General features: G+C 43.8%; 1 protein-coding gene across 1 annotated transcript; it reads left to right on the top strand.

Moving 5' to 3' along the window:
* Nucleotides 1-14,467: 14,467 nt before the first annotated feature.
* On the top strand, nt 14,468-15,417 carry PtA15_10A156 (uncharacterized protein; the record flags this gene model as incomplete). The annotated part of the gene is made up of 3 exons (XM_053160304.1): nt 14,468-14,516; nt 14,595-15,300; nt 15,363-15,417. The coding sequence occupies 3 exons, from the start codon at nt 14,468-14,470 to the stop codon at nt 15,415-15,417; spliced, it is 810 nt and encodes a 269-aa protein (XP_053024292.1).
* Nucleotides 15,418-16,231: the final 814 nt, after the last annotated feature.

Raw genomic sequence — 16,231 nt, 5'->3', positions numbered from 1 at the left:
ACAGTTGACTTCACATGAGGCAATAGGTCATATCTGGCAGGCTTCCAGAAAGAAATTACCGTCTAGCACTCTCTGGAGAGTGCCAAAAATTCCTCCCGGGTAATATGCATTTGCACACCCTGGGATGTTAAAGAGCTGCCCCCCCCACTAAGCAGATTGCTACCGTGCTACTGGGGGCCTTCCTTACATTCTGTTTGACCCATCCTGTGAGTTGGACAGCAGTATGGGCCTGGGTGCAGCAGCTTTGGCTTGTGTTGGGCTAGGTTACTGGTTCAGATTTTATTGTCAATCTTCAATGTAATTTAGCCTGTCACATTAATTGTCATTTGTGTATTTACATAGGGGGGGTTACCCTTTTAATTTCTTTGTAATTGATTTTCTTGTGGATAAAACCCTGTCATTTTTCTGTAGATTTTTTCTATTGTAGGGGGAACCCTTGAATTTTCTTTCTTTTCACAGAAATCTGGTTTTAATAGACTTGGATGAGAGATTGTGAATATTTATTGATGAGCTATACAAGTGCTGAGATTAAAAGTCACAAGGCAAGGGTAAGCATAAAGGTTTGTGGAAAGATAACTATCATTTCATGTGAGAAAGAAAAAGGACAACAACATAAAAGAGAAAGGAGAACTGAAAAAAATACCTGAGATCAGCGGGCACAAGGAAAGGGTGAGTAGTCAAGTTTGTGGAAGGATGAAGAAAGATTCCCTAAACATCCCACTGTCTCAGGTAAACTGTATATATAAGATGTAATATACAAGTAAAAGGAGAAAGAAATATATGTAGCAGATGAAATACAGGTGACAAAATCAAACTTTATGTCTTTTTCTCTGAAAAGTAAAAGAATTTTTTGTGGCTAATGGTAAAATTTATATAGTGTAGGCAAATAGGCAGAGAAAAACACTTATTTCACAGAGGAGGTGTTATACATTTTACTGTGGATTAGAGTCTGGATAGAAACTGGCTTTTATGAATATCTTTGCATTCAAACCATAGCTACCACCTGAATTTACCACCCGACCATCCTGTCACAATCACTGGTTTTCAATTCATAATTACCATGCAGATCAGATCAAATTCTACTCACATCTGTGTTGCATTGCTTTGTGATTGATGTCACCATTGTGGTTAACGTTGGTTCATCTCTGCTCCACCAAACAAAACAAAATAATAGATAAAATTCAGTTATAATCAAATTCAAACTTCTGCTAATTACACAGAGAAATTTGATTAGATACTGACATGGTAATGGACAAATCGTTGACTGCTTGAACATCAATCTGTTTAAATTAAAAGATTCAACTTGGTATAAGTAACAGTTTGAGTCATTCAATAATAATAATTGTTTGGGTGCAATGTTGCTTTTATATATCACAAATCCAACTAATTTAAATCCACAGAATTCTGGACATTGAGATCTAAGTTTTGGCGTTTACAATTTTCAAAAAAGAAAATCAAATCTACTACAATTACACAAAACTACAGACGTTGAAAAATCCCCGAAGACCCGAAGGCCCTATGGATGACCCTCCAGCTGTGCCGGAGCAACAAGCAAAAGAGGGCCGGTTGTTAAACTAGCCAGGGAGGCCCTAATCAAGTAATTAGGTGGCTCCCAGGGAGGGGGCGGAACGAAACTGAATCCCCTGGGGTTCCTTCAACTCCACACCCCCCCCCTTATATACCTTTTGGCCATCAACTCGACACGCCTTCATCACAACGCCGCATTAGCCACTCGTTGCGCGTTCCTCAATCCATCACCACGCCAACAGTCTCCGCCCCACCGTCGCCACGTTGAACTGCAACGCTCAGCCCAACTCACGGTCCACACCAATCCCTGCCTGCACGTTCTTGCCCGCCATCTGCCCAGATTGTCGTCCCACTTCCAACCAACCATCCATTCAACCCCTGCGCCACATCACATGACCGTGGCGCACGGTCCCAGTTGCAAATGCCACCTCGTCTTCTTCACCAGGGCACAATACACACCAGTTTTGACCACTTCAACCTTAGACGTCTGCCCTCCACTCGCCTACATCAGACCATTCACTACCACCACCCCACCCAACAGCGCTGGACGACTATCTCTATGATCAAACTCTTACGGAAGCCTCCGCCGCGCAAACAGGATATCAGCTAGCCGAAATGTACGCAATGATTTTTATCAATTTGCCACCTTCCGACCCGAAGGCACTATTCGAGCGTCATTTTGAGTCTTTCACTGATGATTTGCCGAGGCTCGACATGCAGGATCGCAACTCCCGAACTCTCAGGCCTGAGGAACGACAGGTCCTCGCTCTTTTTCGCCTTGAAGAGCTTCTCAACAAAATGGGAAGCAACTTAGAAGCATGCGGCATCAGTATCAGCCGTGCCAACAAGCAATCCCTTGCACAATTGGAACATGAACGCCTAGGGAATGAAGACCTAGCCGTTGTTTATTCTTGCCTCCGCGTCAACAAAGCAGCCTCAACACTGCACAACTGATATTTTTTAACAGTGTCAAAAAGACCAGCTATGTTCTACCTAGATGGGCCCGGAGGAACTGGCAAGACTTTTGTTCTCAACTCCATAATTGATTTCGCTGACCCAAGCGGTCTCAACATATTGTCACAGCGTCATCGGGTGTTGCAGCTCTTCTCCTCCATTTCGGCCAAACAGCACACTCGGCTTTCAAAATCCCATTAGACACTATGAAGGACGTCGAGTGTCCTATTGAAACCGATTCCGCATTCGCACGAAAGTTGATATCAGCGCAGCTCATCATTTGGGACGAGGTGGTAACTATCCACATGAACTGCATCGACGCCGTTGACCGGACCCTCCAGCGTCTCACATCCTCCCCTCTGCCTTTCGGCGGCAAAACCGTTATATTCTCCGGTGATTTTCGCCAAACTCTCCCTGTAGTCAAGTACAATGAGTTCCCGCCGTCCTATTCCGCCACCATCAAATCGTCCGGGGTATGGGAAACCGTCACCCAATTTAAACTCCATGAGAACATGAGGCTGGCAGCCGCCCTACGGGGCGCGAAGAATCATCCAAATCAAGTATTTGCTACTGCTCTCCTCCGCCTTGACGAAGGTAAGGACCAAACAACTGATTTCGGCATCATCCCCCTTGATGGCATGGCTGTGGAGTCTTTTGCGAGCACAGCGGCGATGTGTACTCGCCTCACGGACTTTGTTTATAACGAACTCAATACCCTCGCGACCCGAAGCGGTGCCGACGTTATTGAATACCTCAGCAACGTTAAAAAAATTAATCAAGATATCATGGATAGTCTCCCTGGTGAATTGATTGAGCTCAAGTTCATTGACACTCCCAATCCCAACGGTTGTGATAGCCTCCCCGAAGAGTGCCTCAACAAAATTTCAATCACCGGTTTCCCTGATCATTCAATAATGTTGAAGCGGGGAATGCCGGTGGTGGTTACCAGGAATATGAACATTAACGGCGGCATATGCAATGGAACCCAAATGCTCATCTTAGACCTTTCTCATGTTTAAATTCAGGGACAACTCATGACAGGACCGTTCAAAGGAAGGACGATCATGCTGCCTCATCTGACAATAAATAGATAAATTTCTGTGTGGCTTTTTACAATTTTGCCTTGGGTATTGTGTGGAAAGATCTGCAATTTCAAATTTAAATAACTTTCAAATATTGTACCATTAGAGATAATTAGGCAGCACATTTATTGTCAAGATCCAATAACTCAGAGAATGGAACAAAATTGTGGGTGAGGTCAATGTTGGGTGTGCCCAAAAGCTGATTTTAATTTAGTATGAGCTACACTGATCTCTGAAATTCAATCTGTGGGTAATTTGTTATCTTACTACTTTGGAATATAATGAGGAGTGTTTTGATGTGACTCATATTAGGGGGGTTCACAATTGAAATTCACAAAATTTTAGGACACATTTTAAGGTGTTTACAAACATTTTTTTAAAAAATTGATCAATTGGACTGATTGACCAGTATAACATGCTGCTGTGCATTTTACCAAATTTTTAAAATTTTGTTCAGAAGGGCCTTAAATTTAGCTCCAAACTTTTGTAAATTTCAATTGTGAACCCCCCTATTACATGAGATGATAGACATTAAGAAGGATTTAATAACAAGTGAGATAAAGCATGCCAAGTTTTAGAGGTGAAATGTTTTCTTGTTTCCTCTATTGCTGTAGGGCCAAGTTTGAAAATCTCAAGTACCATCATTTACATGATTGCATTCAAGTCTCCTGGATTTTGACACACCCAGTCCTTGGCTGCCCTGGTGCAGGAAGACTTGCGGTTGATATTGTGCTGGAACAGGCAAGTGGGGGGAAGGGATATCACTGAGTCATGACCCACCTATTGGAGTCAGTGAGTGGTGACCCAGCTATGGAGTGCTGATGAGGTGGCTTGGGTAGCTGTTTGGCAGAACAGGAGGATGGATTGTTACCCTGCAGCGGCAAAGCCGCCTTGGTCTCTAGTCACCAAATAAAAGCAAAATATTCAAAATGTGGTAGCTAAATATTTCTTAAGGCAAGTTGATCAACTGATATCCACAATTTTCCTATTAGATTCAAAGAATTTGGCTATCTTCAGTGCCATCATAGCAATCTTACACCCTTGATCAATATCAAGTGTAATATTTATTTATGGTGTAGAAGATGCTCAAATTATTAAAATCTTACAAAAATATTGAGGTGCTGTTCATCTTGCCTGAAAGTGAAATTGGGTACCAAATTTCAAACAGTTGGTTTTTTATACAGTGATTTGTGTAATATAACACCTACAGTTATGATGTGTCCAAACAGAACCCAACTGTTGCAAAAGATTCACTCCTTTTCAAATAATCTTGAGTTACCTAGTTTCAAAGACTTGATTGCACTAATCATTAAAAAAAGATTGGTCAGATCCAAAACAACAACAGGTTTATTCATGTTCTATTCCAAATACACAAACCTTATACAATCTGCTGGTTGAATTGCATTTTTTGCTGAACGCGTAAAACTGTTCTTACAGAATGGAATTCCAAATTGTGTCCCACTGTTAATCGGAGTTTCATCAGGTGTAAGCCCATAAGCTTCAACAGTGAAGAATGACTTCACATTCAATGCACCCTACAAGAAATGAAATTCAATCCCCAATCTGGTCAGATACTTGGGCAAGAAAATTATCCACATCAAGTGATATGAGTTCATACAGAATATTGGGCTACTGGACATTGGTTAAACATTTCACGGAAGGCTTCTTCTATGTCTGTCTGCATGGCAGGGCTGGTAAGTGAGGAAATTTGAAGCTCTGTCAACAAATGCCTGATGACTAGTTTTGAGGGCTTCAATTATTACTTGGAAGAGGACGCTTGACTCACCCTGGGTTAGTGGATTTCACAATAACCTGATAGAAAAGAAAAAACATTATTACAGTTGTTGATTTGATGATCAATACCTAATTGTTTTTATAGATTGGAAAAAGAAACAAATCACAACAAAACTCATGGACTCACAAGGCAGTTTCCAGCATTTGCATAAATCTTTGTTTCGCCTCCAGTGATTCCGCCTAGAGTATAATTAATACTCTTGTAAGCTCTGTTTCAGATCAAGACTATGTAAGCCCAAACCCCCAAGATTGAGAAAATATGGTGATGATTGCTTGAAATCAAGTCACAGGAAGGAGAAAATTTAAAAAGAAGCAGCATACTGTTCACAAAGGTTGCGGGTCGGAGTCACTGAGTATAATATACCGTCCCCGCATTTCCAAGACTGGGCGCTGTATAAAGACATCTGAGCTAGGAAGCTAATCAGAATGAAAATGAGTTTATAAGCAATGATCATTTTTGCTGTTTCTGAGATTTATTTTTGATTTTGGCGCTGGTGAGATGTTGAGAGATAAGACCGTCGTGGTGCCATCCGATAACAATTGCATACAACTACAAAATCCGTAAGGGCCCGGACTCGGGAGTCTCCTTAGTACAATGGAAACCGGGGTATGTTGCCATGGGTTGTTGCGGAATCGGTGAAAGGAAAGCTTTTGCGGCGGTCAAGAGCCGACGGACGGTCTTGACGTGCTTACTTGATGTTGATGTTGGGGGTTTCAACAACCACTCGAAAGTCGACTTCGGTCGCACGGCAGGTTCTAGGCCAATTGGTCACTTCAGTTGATTAATTTTCCCATTCCAGGCCCTCGAACGGCCGTGGCGACTACCTGCGATGAGCAGTAGTGTTTGATTTTCTTGCCTACAATTCAGATTTGGAGGAAAATCTAGCAAGGAAAACTTCAACTTGCGTTTCAGCACCTTCACAACACGTGTCAGTGAACGGAAGCTGGAGTCCAAGGGCCAACACAAAGGTCAGCCTTTATGTTGCCAATAGGGGGTTTCACCATAAGGATTCCCGCTTCCCTTGGAACTAAATCTTGTTACTTGCAGATGACATGCTTACTTATAATCTGGTGTGCAGTCCAGCAAGAAATTGCCCCAAGCAACCTCATAACAATACTTGCGAGCACTTGAACTCCTTCCCGGGTTTCCTTATTGTGAAACCCCCTAATGTACGTGCGTACCTCATACCTGTGCGTAAATATGTCGCCAAAAGGTTGCTACCTGGGCCTCGGGGTTCGGATACGGCTCTCAAGATCTGAAGCCGGCATATCTGGCTCCAATACTGGGTATCCGTCAGGTTTCTAGTGATTTCTGATGAAATTCACAAAAATTGAATTCCAGATCCCTGGATCACTCCTGAAGATGCCTTCGAAAAACCCCATTGAAGAAGTCAAGATCTTCTCCAAATCCAACATTGAAAATTTAACACCTTCTGCCAAGATTCAATATACCAAAAATAAAAGCTGGGCCTGGCTCTCAAGACAAAAACAAGCAATGGTGTTTGTCAAAATTTTTACCAGGCAAAAAAGACTCCTGGTATTGGCAAGACATGCCTCGCAAAACTTTCAGTTGAAAAAAAGTATTGAAAAATAGTATGACCCATCACTTGGACCACTTTAATTAATTTATTCAAGAGGCAAGTCAAATTCAGGTGCATTCACCAAGTGCCCACAGAAGGAGAAATCAACAAAGAAACTGCACAAAAAATTGTTTACATCTGAATTTGCTTGCTTTCCCATTAATTGGAAAATCCCATTCTACAACATTGAACATGAACATTTTGAAGAACTTTGAATTTTGCTATATTTGGAATCTTCTCTTATTCAGCCTGAAAACCAAAGAAAATAAATCTTGATCCTGGTAACATGACAAGCATTGCAAAGAAACATGAGACTTGAGCCCATGGTATACAAGGGTAGCTCTGGTAATTGAAATTAGAGGGACAGTATTGAAGCTGCAGGTTGGAAAACTCAAAGAGTGAATTTCCATCACTTTTTGGTGGGTGCTCACTGCTCTCCCACCCAAATGGTGACATTGCACCAAGTCCCTCCCTCTTTTTCACCAGCCAAACACTATTGCCACCAAAACTCCCCTGTTCCCATCAGAACTCCCCCAAATGGAGGGAGGGACTATGATAAGTTAGGGAACATATGTAGTGCAAAAAAAAAACCTTGCCATATTGGGTTGGTGCAGTGCTCAGCCTAAACACAAGAAATGTGAAATGTGATTGCAGCATACCAGGCACCTGACATGTAAATAATAAAACTCCATGCCCAATCCTGGTAATAATGAAAGATAAAAATATACCTACCCCCATAATCTTGAGTTACAATAGGTGACAGGTTCCCATTGAAAGGTCACTCAAAATGTCTAGCATCACTCAGATCCCAGGATTGATTCCACATATAACTTTAAAGAAAGACCCCCCTAGTGGGAGGCTCTTTGCCACCGCTCCCACAGGGAGCCGCTTGTGTATTATTTCAAATTGTATGTGGGAGCAGAAAGTTTGTTGGACTGGGAGGTATTTCAAATTTATTCCAGCTCCTCCCCCAGCCTCTCCACAAATATGCCCCAGATTTGCCTTATGCTACATCACCATCACTAAAATTTGGTCTGTACCCTTTTTGGCACTTCTTATCTCCTTCCAGACCCTGATTCAAGCCTCATGTTAACACTTGGTCCCCCCTTGAAATAGCTCATCTGGACTTGTTTAGAATTCTTTCCAGCTCATTTCAGCCCATATCCCTTCATTTTGATCCCCCCCCCCAAAAAAATCAAGTTCAATTATATCTTTGTAAAAATTTCTGTCAATAATAATATTGTTCCAGATCTGTTTGACAAAATCATCTCAATTGCTATGTCAGATGCATAGATACCTTGGGGAACATAATATTTTGGCAGTTGAGCTCTCCTGCAACACTACAAGAAAAAGTCAAGCAACTGCCAACAGTTGACATGCATGAATTTGTTTAACTCAAGCTTCTCTGCAAAGTCACTGTGCATGTTGCACAGCAACTGTGCAAATAAAAATTGTCATTTGATTGGGTGGTGCCACAATATTGGCCATAATGCTGGACTACCTCACATGTCAACTGGCATCAGTTGCATGACTTTTCCTTGAAGTGCAATAATCCCTGAAGATGAAGAAGAAAAGGGAATGTGGTATGTTGCGAATAAAAGCATGGATGTGGTCTTTGGTGTTGAAAAACTGCAAAATAATCTCAGGTGTGGAAAGTTTGGCATTGAAGTTGTGCTTGAGTACTAGCTTGAAGAAAGCTTGTGGCCACCCCTCTTGGAATGCGGTCAAGCTCCTTACCCTCAAACTTAAGTGTATTTATTAATGTGTTGAATTTAAATATTTCCAACTGTTGGGATTTTGACTCAGGAACCAATGACTGCTGCGGGCATAACGAGAGAGGCCAAGAGGCTCGAGGAAGGTGGGCAGTGAGGGATGTGGCTCAAGAGTGGCGCGCAAAAAGAGTGAGATGAACCAATGAGCTGATTGCTCAGGACTAGGATATGTTTATAAAGACTATGTACATGGCATCAACTTGTGGTTGAGAATAATATTGAATAAAAAATATATTGAATAAGAAACTTCTCAACCCTTCGTGACAGGTAAAAAGGTACATCAATATCCCCAGCAGAGAGTGCGCACACAAGAGGATAAGAAAATAATATGGAAAGCTGACAGTCTAATCTACACCACGGACGCAAAACTTCAAAGATTGTTTGAAGGTGCTTTGAATGAACTTCGAATGAAAATCAATTCAGTTGGGACGTCGCCAACTGGGTCAAAACAAAAAATCTTGCATATCCAAGTTTATTAAATTCACAAAAACATGGCAAAAAAGATCTAAGTTTTGGTGTGAACCACTAGGTGCCACGGATAGACTCTCCAGCTTGTGACAGTACAACAAGCAAAAAAGAGTTGGCATTTTGTTGTCTCAAGCATGGGCCTAATCAAGCAAAGTAGGGGGCCTGCAGGGAGGGGCCAGGACAAAACCGGAACTCCTGGGGAACTTGTCTGCAGTTCCCCTGCCCTCTATTTATGCTAAAAAGACTGGGCTATGTACTTTGAGCTTAACTAGCCCTCCGGGCGGGAGCGGAAGCAAGCAGTGGAGCTGTCCACACCAGTGGAGGCCTATACCTTAAGTTGGAATTCCCGCGTGATGAGTTTCCCGATTTCGCTGGAAAACGGTATATTTCGTCTTCTTCCTCCTGTAACCGCTTCCTTACTTGTCTTGACTGAATTCCTTTCGCAGGCCATAAAGGCCTGCTTCTTGTCTTTCTTTTGGTGTTATGTACCTTTTTTTGTGACTCCTCACTATTTTTATAGTGATTTTTGAAAAGCATGACTTTTCAATGTTTGAGGACTTGTTTTGGTGTGCGTGGGGTGCTCAAACCGCTTGTTTGAGCAAAAAAAAGTTCAAAGTGTGATCTTATAAAAATTATTATAAAATCATAAAGTTATGTAGGTTTTCTGAGTTTGGGTTGGATGAACAGGAAGATGCTGCTCTCCCATAAACCCTGCCCAAACATCCTGAAAGTTTTGAGGAAAGTGAGCAATTCATTGCCAACCCTTGCACATCAAGACCCCCAGCCCTCCGTTGATGCTAATCAGCCCACTGGAGACTCTCTGCCTTGGTCAAGCTTAATGTTTTGCTCAAGCAGGAGCTCCAGATTAGGTACTCCTTGCCGCCGCCGTGCCAAGCGCAGCTCAAAGACATTGACAGCCTCTCCGCCTCCCTCGTTGACCTCTATTTCCCCTCCTCATCCCCTCCCCCCCCCTTCTGTTGTGGGTGGGGACACTTATATCATGGCTTCGTATTTATCTGATTAGGAGGGAGGGAATTGCTGCTGTCAAGAAGGCGCTCCTCTGAGCACCCCCCCTGTTTCTCTCTCTTTCTCATCAATCAATGACGTACACATGCACTTGAGGAAGAGTCCAACAAGGTGGGAGAGGAGAGCCTCAAAGTCTCTTCCTGGATAACACTTGCTTCTCCAGAGCCAAACTTGCCCTTGAGCTTCTTATGTTGCTGCTGCGCACATAAATCTCTCCCTGGCCAAAAATGCTGCCCAACTGCCTCCTGCAAACTGTTTTCACCAAAAAACACGTACCACAGCGCCTGTTTTTTGACATATACAGAAAATAGTTTTCCTCAAAAATGGGTGCTTTTCAAAAACAGGTCTGACCCTGTTTTTTGACCGCTATTTTTCCACTGGAGTGCCATCTACAGATGCCAAAGTCCATCACTCTCGATCTCATTATTCCAGTTGTCCTTAAGGGCACCATCCCACCACTCTCATGATCTCATCAGAACCCAGATCTCCGAACTCGCCACCAACACCGACTTCAATGTCTGAATCCACAGTCCAGCCCAAGCTACAGTTGTCTCTCTCAATCAATTGATACAGCTGTCTCTCTCTCTCAATCAATACGGCTGTCTCTCTCAATTGATTGATACGGTTGTCTTTCTCAATCATGATTTATTGCTCTTATTATTTGGATCTTGTCTTTCTTGGCCGTGATCTATTTCTTTTATCACTTGGTCTTACAATCGTCTGGTCTTCTTTCTTGGTTGCACTCTGGTCTTCTTTCTCAATCACACTTTGCCATGATGTATTGCTCAATCTGATCACATGGTCTTTTTATTGGTCACAATCTTATATAGCTCTTATAAACAAGGGAGGAAAAAATCTGATAGGTATGTTTGAGGTTACATGGTTGATTGAGCCCACTCATTGACAACTCTTCAACAAGATTTTTGAAAGTGGCTTGTTCCATTCAAGTTATTTCACGGAAAAGCTCTGGTCTGACTTCATCAAGTAGGAAGCGAGTGTACCTGGCTTCTCCGCTGTCGCCATAGTATGCTTCATATGTATTCCAGATGCTTCCGAGGTATTTTTGAGCAATCCCGGCGGTAGCAACTGAAATCAAGATGTTATTCATCTCCATGAGTGAGATGTGGCGGCGGCAGCAAGTGTTGTGAACAGGTTGTTGTCCATGGTGGTATAGGGTGGTGGATGTGTTAGATGTGTTGGGTGTGCTGGATCTTGATGATGTGGATGCAATGGTGGTTGATTGTGGATATCCTGGAACCTTGGTGGGATGTTTGTGGTACACGTTTATCACATTCTGTTTTTTCAGATATGTGTTTTTCAAAATAACGGAAAAGCGCAAAAGAAAAAACTATTTTCCCTGAACCAGAAAAACAGATTTCATATGGTACAGGCCCTTAGAGAATTTCATGTTAAAAGACCCTGGATTTGGAGCAACGCAGGGTAGTTATGTTACCATTAATGGTAACGTAACTGATTCCAAGCCATTATTCTTATATTACTCGGAACGGTGGTGCAATACGTTATTTAGGGTTCTCAAAGTTGAAAACATACAAATGTGACCTACTGCCATCCACACCTTTTTTGCAGGGAAGCGTTTGACAGCCCCTGCAAATAAAGTTGTATGTTTGCATGACATATGCCGCTATGTCGCAACTTTGAGAACCCCAATTGCACCATTGCTCAGGCCCCATTTGGACGCCCGGTGTGATATGATAAATTGCATCATAATATACATACCACCCAATGTGCAATCCAACTGTAATAAAGCCAATCAAGAAATGATTAGATTTATAACATGGCTGTTTGGCGCATCCACTCCAGAATAATGTTGGAGTCCATTTATAACAGGCTGTTTGGAGAGCAGACAGTATCATACATGTACACACACCTAGTACACATCTCGATGACCTGTTCAACTGGTTATCCGGAGGAGTAACACCCTCTCGATGACCGGTCATCTGGTCATCAAAAAGGACTTCACCTCTCAATGACCGGTCAACCGGTCATCAAAGAGGACCTAACCTCTGGATGAACGGTTTGGCCGGCCATCCAGAGGAGTTCACCTCTTGATGACTGGTTGATTGGTCATCAAGAGGTCAAGTCCTCTTTGATGAACGGTCCATCAAGAGCGTTCAGCTCTGACCGGCCATCCAGAGGAATTCAGCTCTTGATGACCGGTTGATCGGTCATCAAGAGCTGAACTCCTCTTTGATGAACGGTCCATCAGGAACGTCTCTTGGTCCATCAAGAACGTTCACCTCTCTCGATGTCCGTTTGATCGGACATCGAGAGATGAACTCCTCTCAATGACCAGTCAAACGGACATCGAGAGAGGTGAACTCCTCTCGATGACCGGTCAACCGGACATCGAGAGAGCTGAACTCCTCTTGATGACCGGTCAACCGGACATCGAGAGAGCTGAACTCCTCTCAATCATCCGGTCATCAAGAGGAGCCCACCTCTCAATGTCCGATCACCCGGTCATCGAGAGCTGAACTCCTCTGGATGGCCGGTCGAACCAGTCATCTAGAGGAGTTCAGCTCCTGATGATTGGTTGAACCGGTCGTCCAGAGGGCTTCAGCTCCTGATGACCGGTTGACCGTTCATCAAGAGCTGAACTCCTCTTGATGACCGGTCAACTGGTCATGAGGACACAACCTCTTGATGACCTGTTGACTGGTCATCGAGAGGTGAAGCGGTTGACTGGCCATCAAAGAGGACACACCCTCTTGATGACCGGTCAACCAGACTCCCGAGGTTATGTCCTCTTTGATGACCGGTTGACCGATCATCAAGAGGGTCTGTCCTCTTCAATGACCGGTTGGCCGGTCATCAAGAGGGTGTGTCCTCTTCAATGACCGGTTGAACCGGTGATCATTGAGAGGTGAAGTCCTCTGGATGGCCGGTCAGAACGGTCATCCAGAGGTTGTGTCTGGATGGCCAGTCCAACCGGTCATCCACAGGTTGTGTCCTCTTCGATGATTGGTTGACCAGTCATCAAGAGGTTGTGTCCTTCTTGATGACCAGATGATTGGTCATCGAGAGGTGCAGCTTGATGACTGGGGGGTGAGTACATATGTAGTCACCGATATATCACCCGGAAATAGAGGTCCTGACCTCTATTTCCAAAATGGCGGGGGTGATATTTTTTTGGTGATGTGGGGTAATGCATTTTATAATATCATTGGCAGCCCCAAACACCAAATAAACAGGTGTGATACCCCGGGCGCCCCCCGTTATAAATTGCCCGATTTATCATATTACATCGCGCGGCCAAATGGGGCCTCATTTTTTTTATACATAATGGAGGACTTCCCTTTGATTTACACAGCCGTGTAAAGTCAGATTTGGCACTTGTAAAGCCAGATTTTTACACCCTGGTTTTACACGCACTTTTCAGCGGCTAGATTAAACCAAAACATCCCTCTTGATGGCCGGTACAGACCGGTCATCAAGAGTACACAACCCCCCCCCCCCCCCCCCCCCGATACAGCAGTTCCGAGAAAGCTTGCGCTTCTGGACCTGCGATTTTGCCCCCCGAACTTGACTTCAGCCACCTGTATTGCCTCCTGTATGGCCGTTGCCATACAGGGACATGCATTTGTTGCAAAAGCTATCTTTGTGATAGCTAGCTTTTAGCTTTGGAGAGTGGCACCGTTGGACTCCTTGTCAAATTTCGAGCCCAGCGGTCCTGCACCCCCCTGCGCCCGTGTGGCATGACAGGGCACCAGGCTGCCCAGTCAGGCCCCACAGCCCTGTATAACCCGGGCTGTCCAGAATACAGGGGGGATGTGGCTGAAGTTGAAGTCGAGTTCGGGGGGCAGAATCGCAGGTCCGGAAACGCAAGCTTTCTCGGAACTGCTGTAGCTGGTCTGTACCGGCCATCCAGAGTACACAACCCTCTCGATGCCCGGTACAGACCGATCGTCGAGGGGACTCAACCCTCTCGATGCCCGGTACAGACCGGCCATCGAGAGTACGCAACCTTGATGCCCGGTCTGTAGTGCTAGATCTGACTTTACACGGCTGTGTAAATCGAAGGGAAGTCCTCCAATGTACGAGTGCCAAATCTCGTTTTTTTGGTTACCACCTCCACAGGGGGTTTCCAGGGTCCTGTCGGAGGCTTGCCTCGCAAGACACATTCCCACAGCAGAGGGACCTCGTTAAGTTCGTGGCGGCTCCGAGTTTTGAGCCAAGGCGCGCCACACGTCACCAACAAAGAGCTCGGGAAGGACGAATACATCGGACGGAACTACTTGGAGACATGGATGAGCTAGATGCGTTAGCAATCCATCGGTTTCGAAATCAAGTAGGTGAGCTTTTCATCCAAATCATCAGTCCGAACTTCCTGCATACATGGGCTGAACTGGCTCAAAAAAAATCCCCTTCAGAATATGCAGCGAAGTTTTTCGGGCGTCTGGCCGAGTACGACTACAATCGCGTACTCACTGATACCCAAGCAGATCTCTCGATCGAAAGACTGCGCTCGAAAAAATATCTCTTAACTGAGCTACATTCGACCCTGCTACCTTCACTCCAATATCACATCACCAGTCTTTCGCAAGTTCTGGGTGACTCAAACGCCGTGCGGCTAAATCCGGGGTACATCATGCCCCTCGTGATAGTGATCCAACCAAGCCTTGAAATGACTTTGGATCGAATAATTTGTGTCATCAATGACATCATCCCCGGAACACAATACGAACCGACCCTAACGAATGACCAGCACTTCAAAGAGCTCAAACGCCATAGAATCCGCGGTTTGGATTTGTCGATTAGGAACGAATTGAAAACCAACCTTGGCTCGTTTCTTTTGGATTGTCGTCGGGTCATTGAAACACTCATGCTCCCAGCCGACGACCACACTCACGTAAGAGCTCCATACGATGGTCAACTCTTGTGGTCGATCGAGTCCGTCGTCAAATGGTCAAAGGCACCCGAATTACATCCAATTTATGATCAGTGGAAAGTTGCGCTACAAAACATCGATTTTGCGTTGAATGACGCTTTCTTCATGGTGGTACCAGATCAGGGACTTTTCGCGGAATCAGTGATCGAGCTCCTCCAATCGTTTATACCAGTCCTCAAACTATCCAGGTTATTTTTTAACAAACTGACAACTGATAGGATGGCCAAAAGCAAGCTACCACTTTTTACAGAAATGTCTTCTCATCAACTCGCTTCATTAGACGAATCAGCTGTCAAAATGGGTAAATATCTTGCTAGATTAGTATCTCGCCTCCCATTCGCTGGCGATACCTACTGCAACCTTTTGCGCACAAATCGAGGACCTCGTATCTTGTTTTCAATCTTGCTTGTTTTTTGTAGACCTTTATATTATACCGAGGTGCACAGAAGCCAATTATTGTTCGTCTCAAACTTGCCTCAAAACTTGGCTTGTCACTTGGAACGCTTTGTTCTCGGCAGCTGCAACGAATGCAACTGAAGCTTGTGAATCATTTGTAATGGAATAAACAATACGTATTTATATCTGTTCTAAAAACTTTTGCTTTTAATGCTGTTATACTCTTCCCATTTATGCAGTTGAACCCGCTAGATGTAACTAATCACATGTACCTACATAGACTCACCTGGGACCATCCTTTCACTGATTCTCGCGTGCAACACATCAACTGCTTGCTTTCTTTTTTTGTGGAATGAATCGGCCTACATTGTACATACTTCAATGGACTATCTGATCTTTCTTGACTTAGCTTGATAGTAGAAACTCTTGGTCTTAATACAATTATAAGACCAGGTTGATTTTGGGTTCACAGCAATTTAGGACAGATGATCTGTTGAGATAAAAGCAGTTTCTGCTTAATCAAGAGCAGGACTCAAGGCATTCATGGAACCTTTTTTTAAGTATTTGCAGTGGATCAAATTAAGATGGCTCATCAGACAACCAAATGTTGCATGGTTTGACAACTTCAAATAGTCATTGATTTCAATTAAATACATAGGCATGTATTTTCAGATATTTTCCATACTCTCATCCAATCTCTGGAACTATTCCAGTTAATAATTA

Source organism: Puccinia triticina, chromosome 10A (genome assembly GCF_026914185.1).
Source record: "Puccinia triticina chromosome 10A, complete sequence".
NCBI classification, from domain to species: Eukaryota; Fungi; Basidiomycota; class Pucciniomycetes; order Pucciniales; family Pucciniaceae; genus Puccinia; species Puccinia triticina.
The sequence above is the reverse complement of the archived record's forward strand: the minus strand, read 5'-3'. Positions and strand labels throughout refer to the sequence as shown.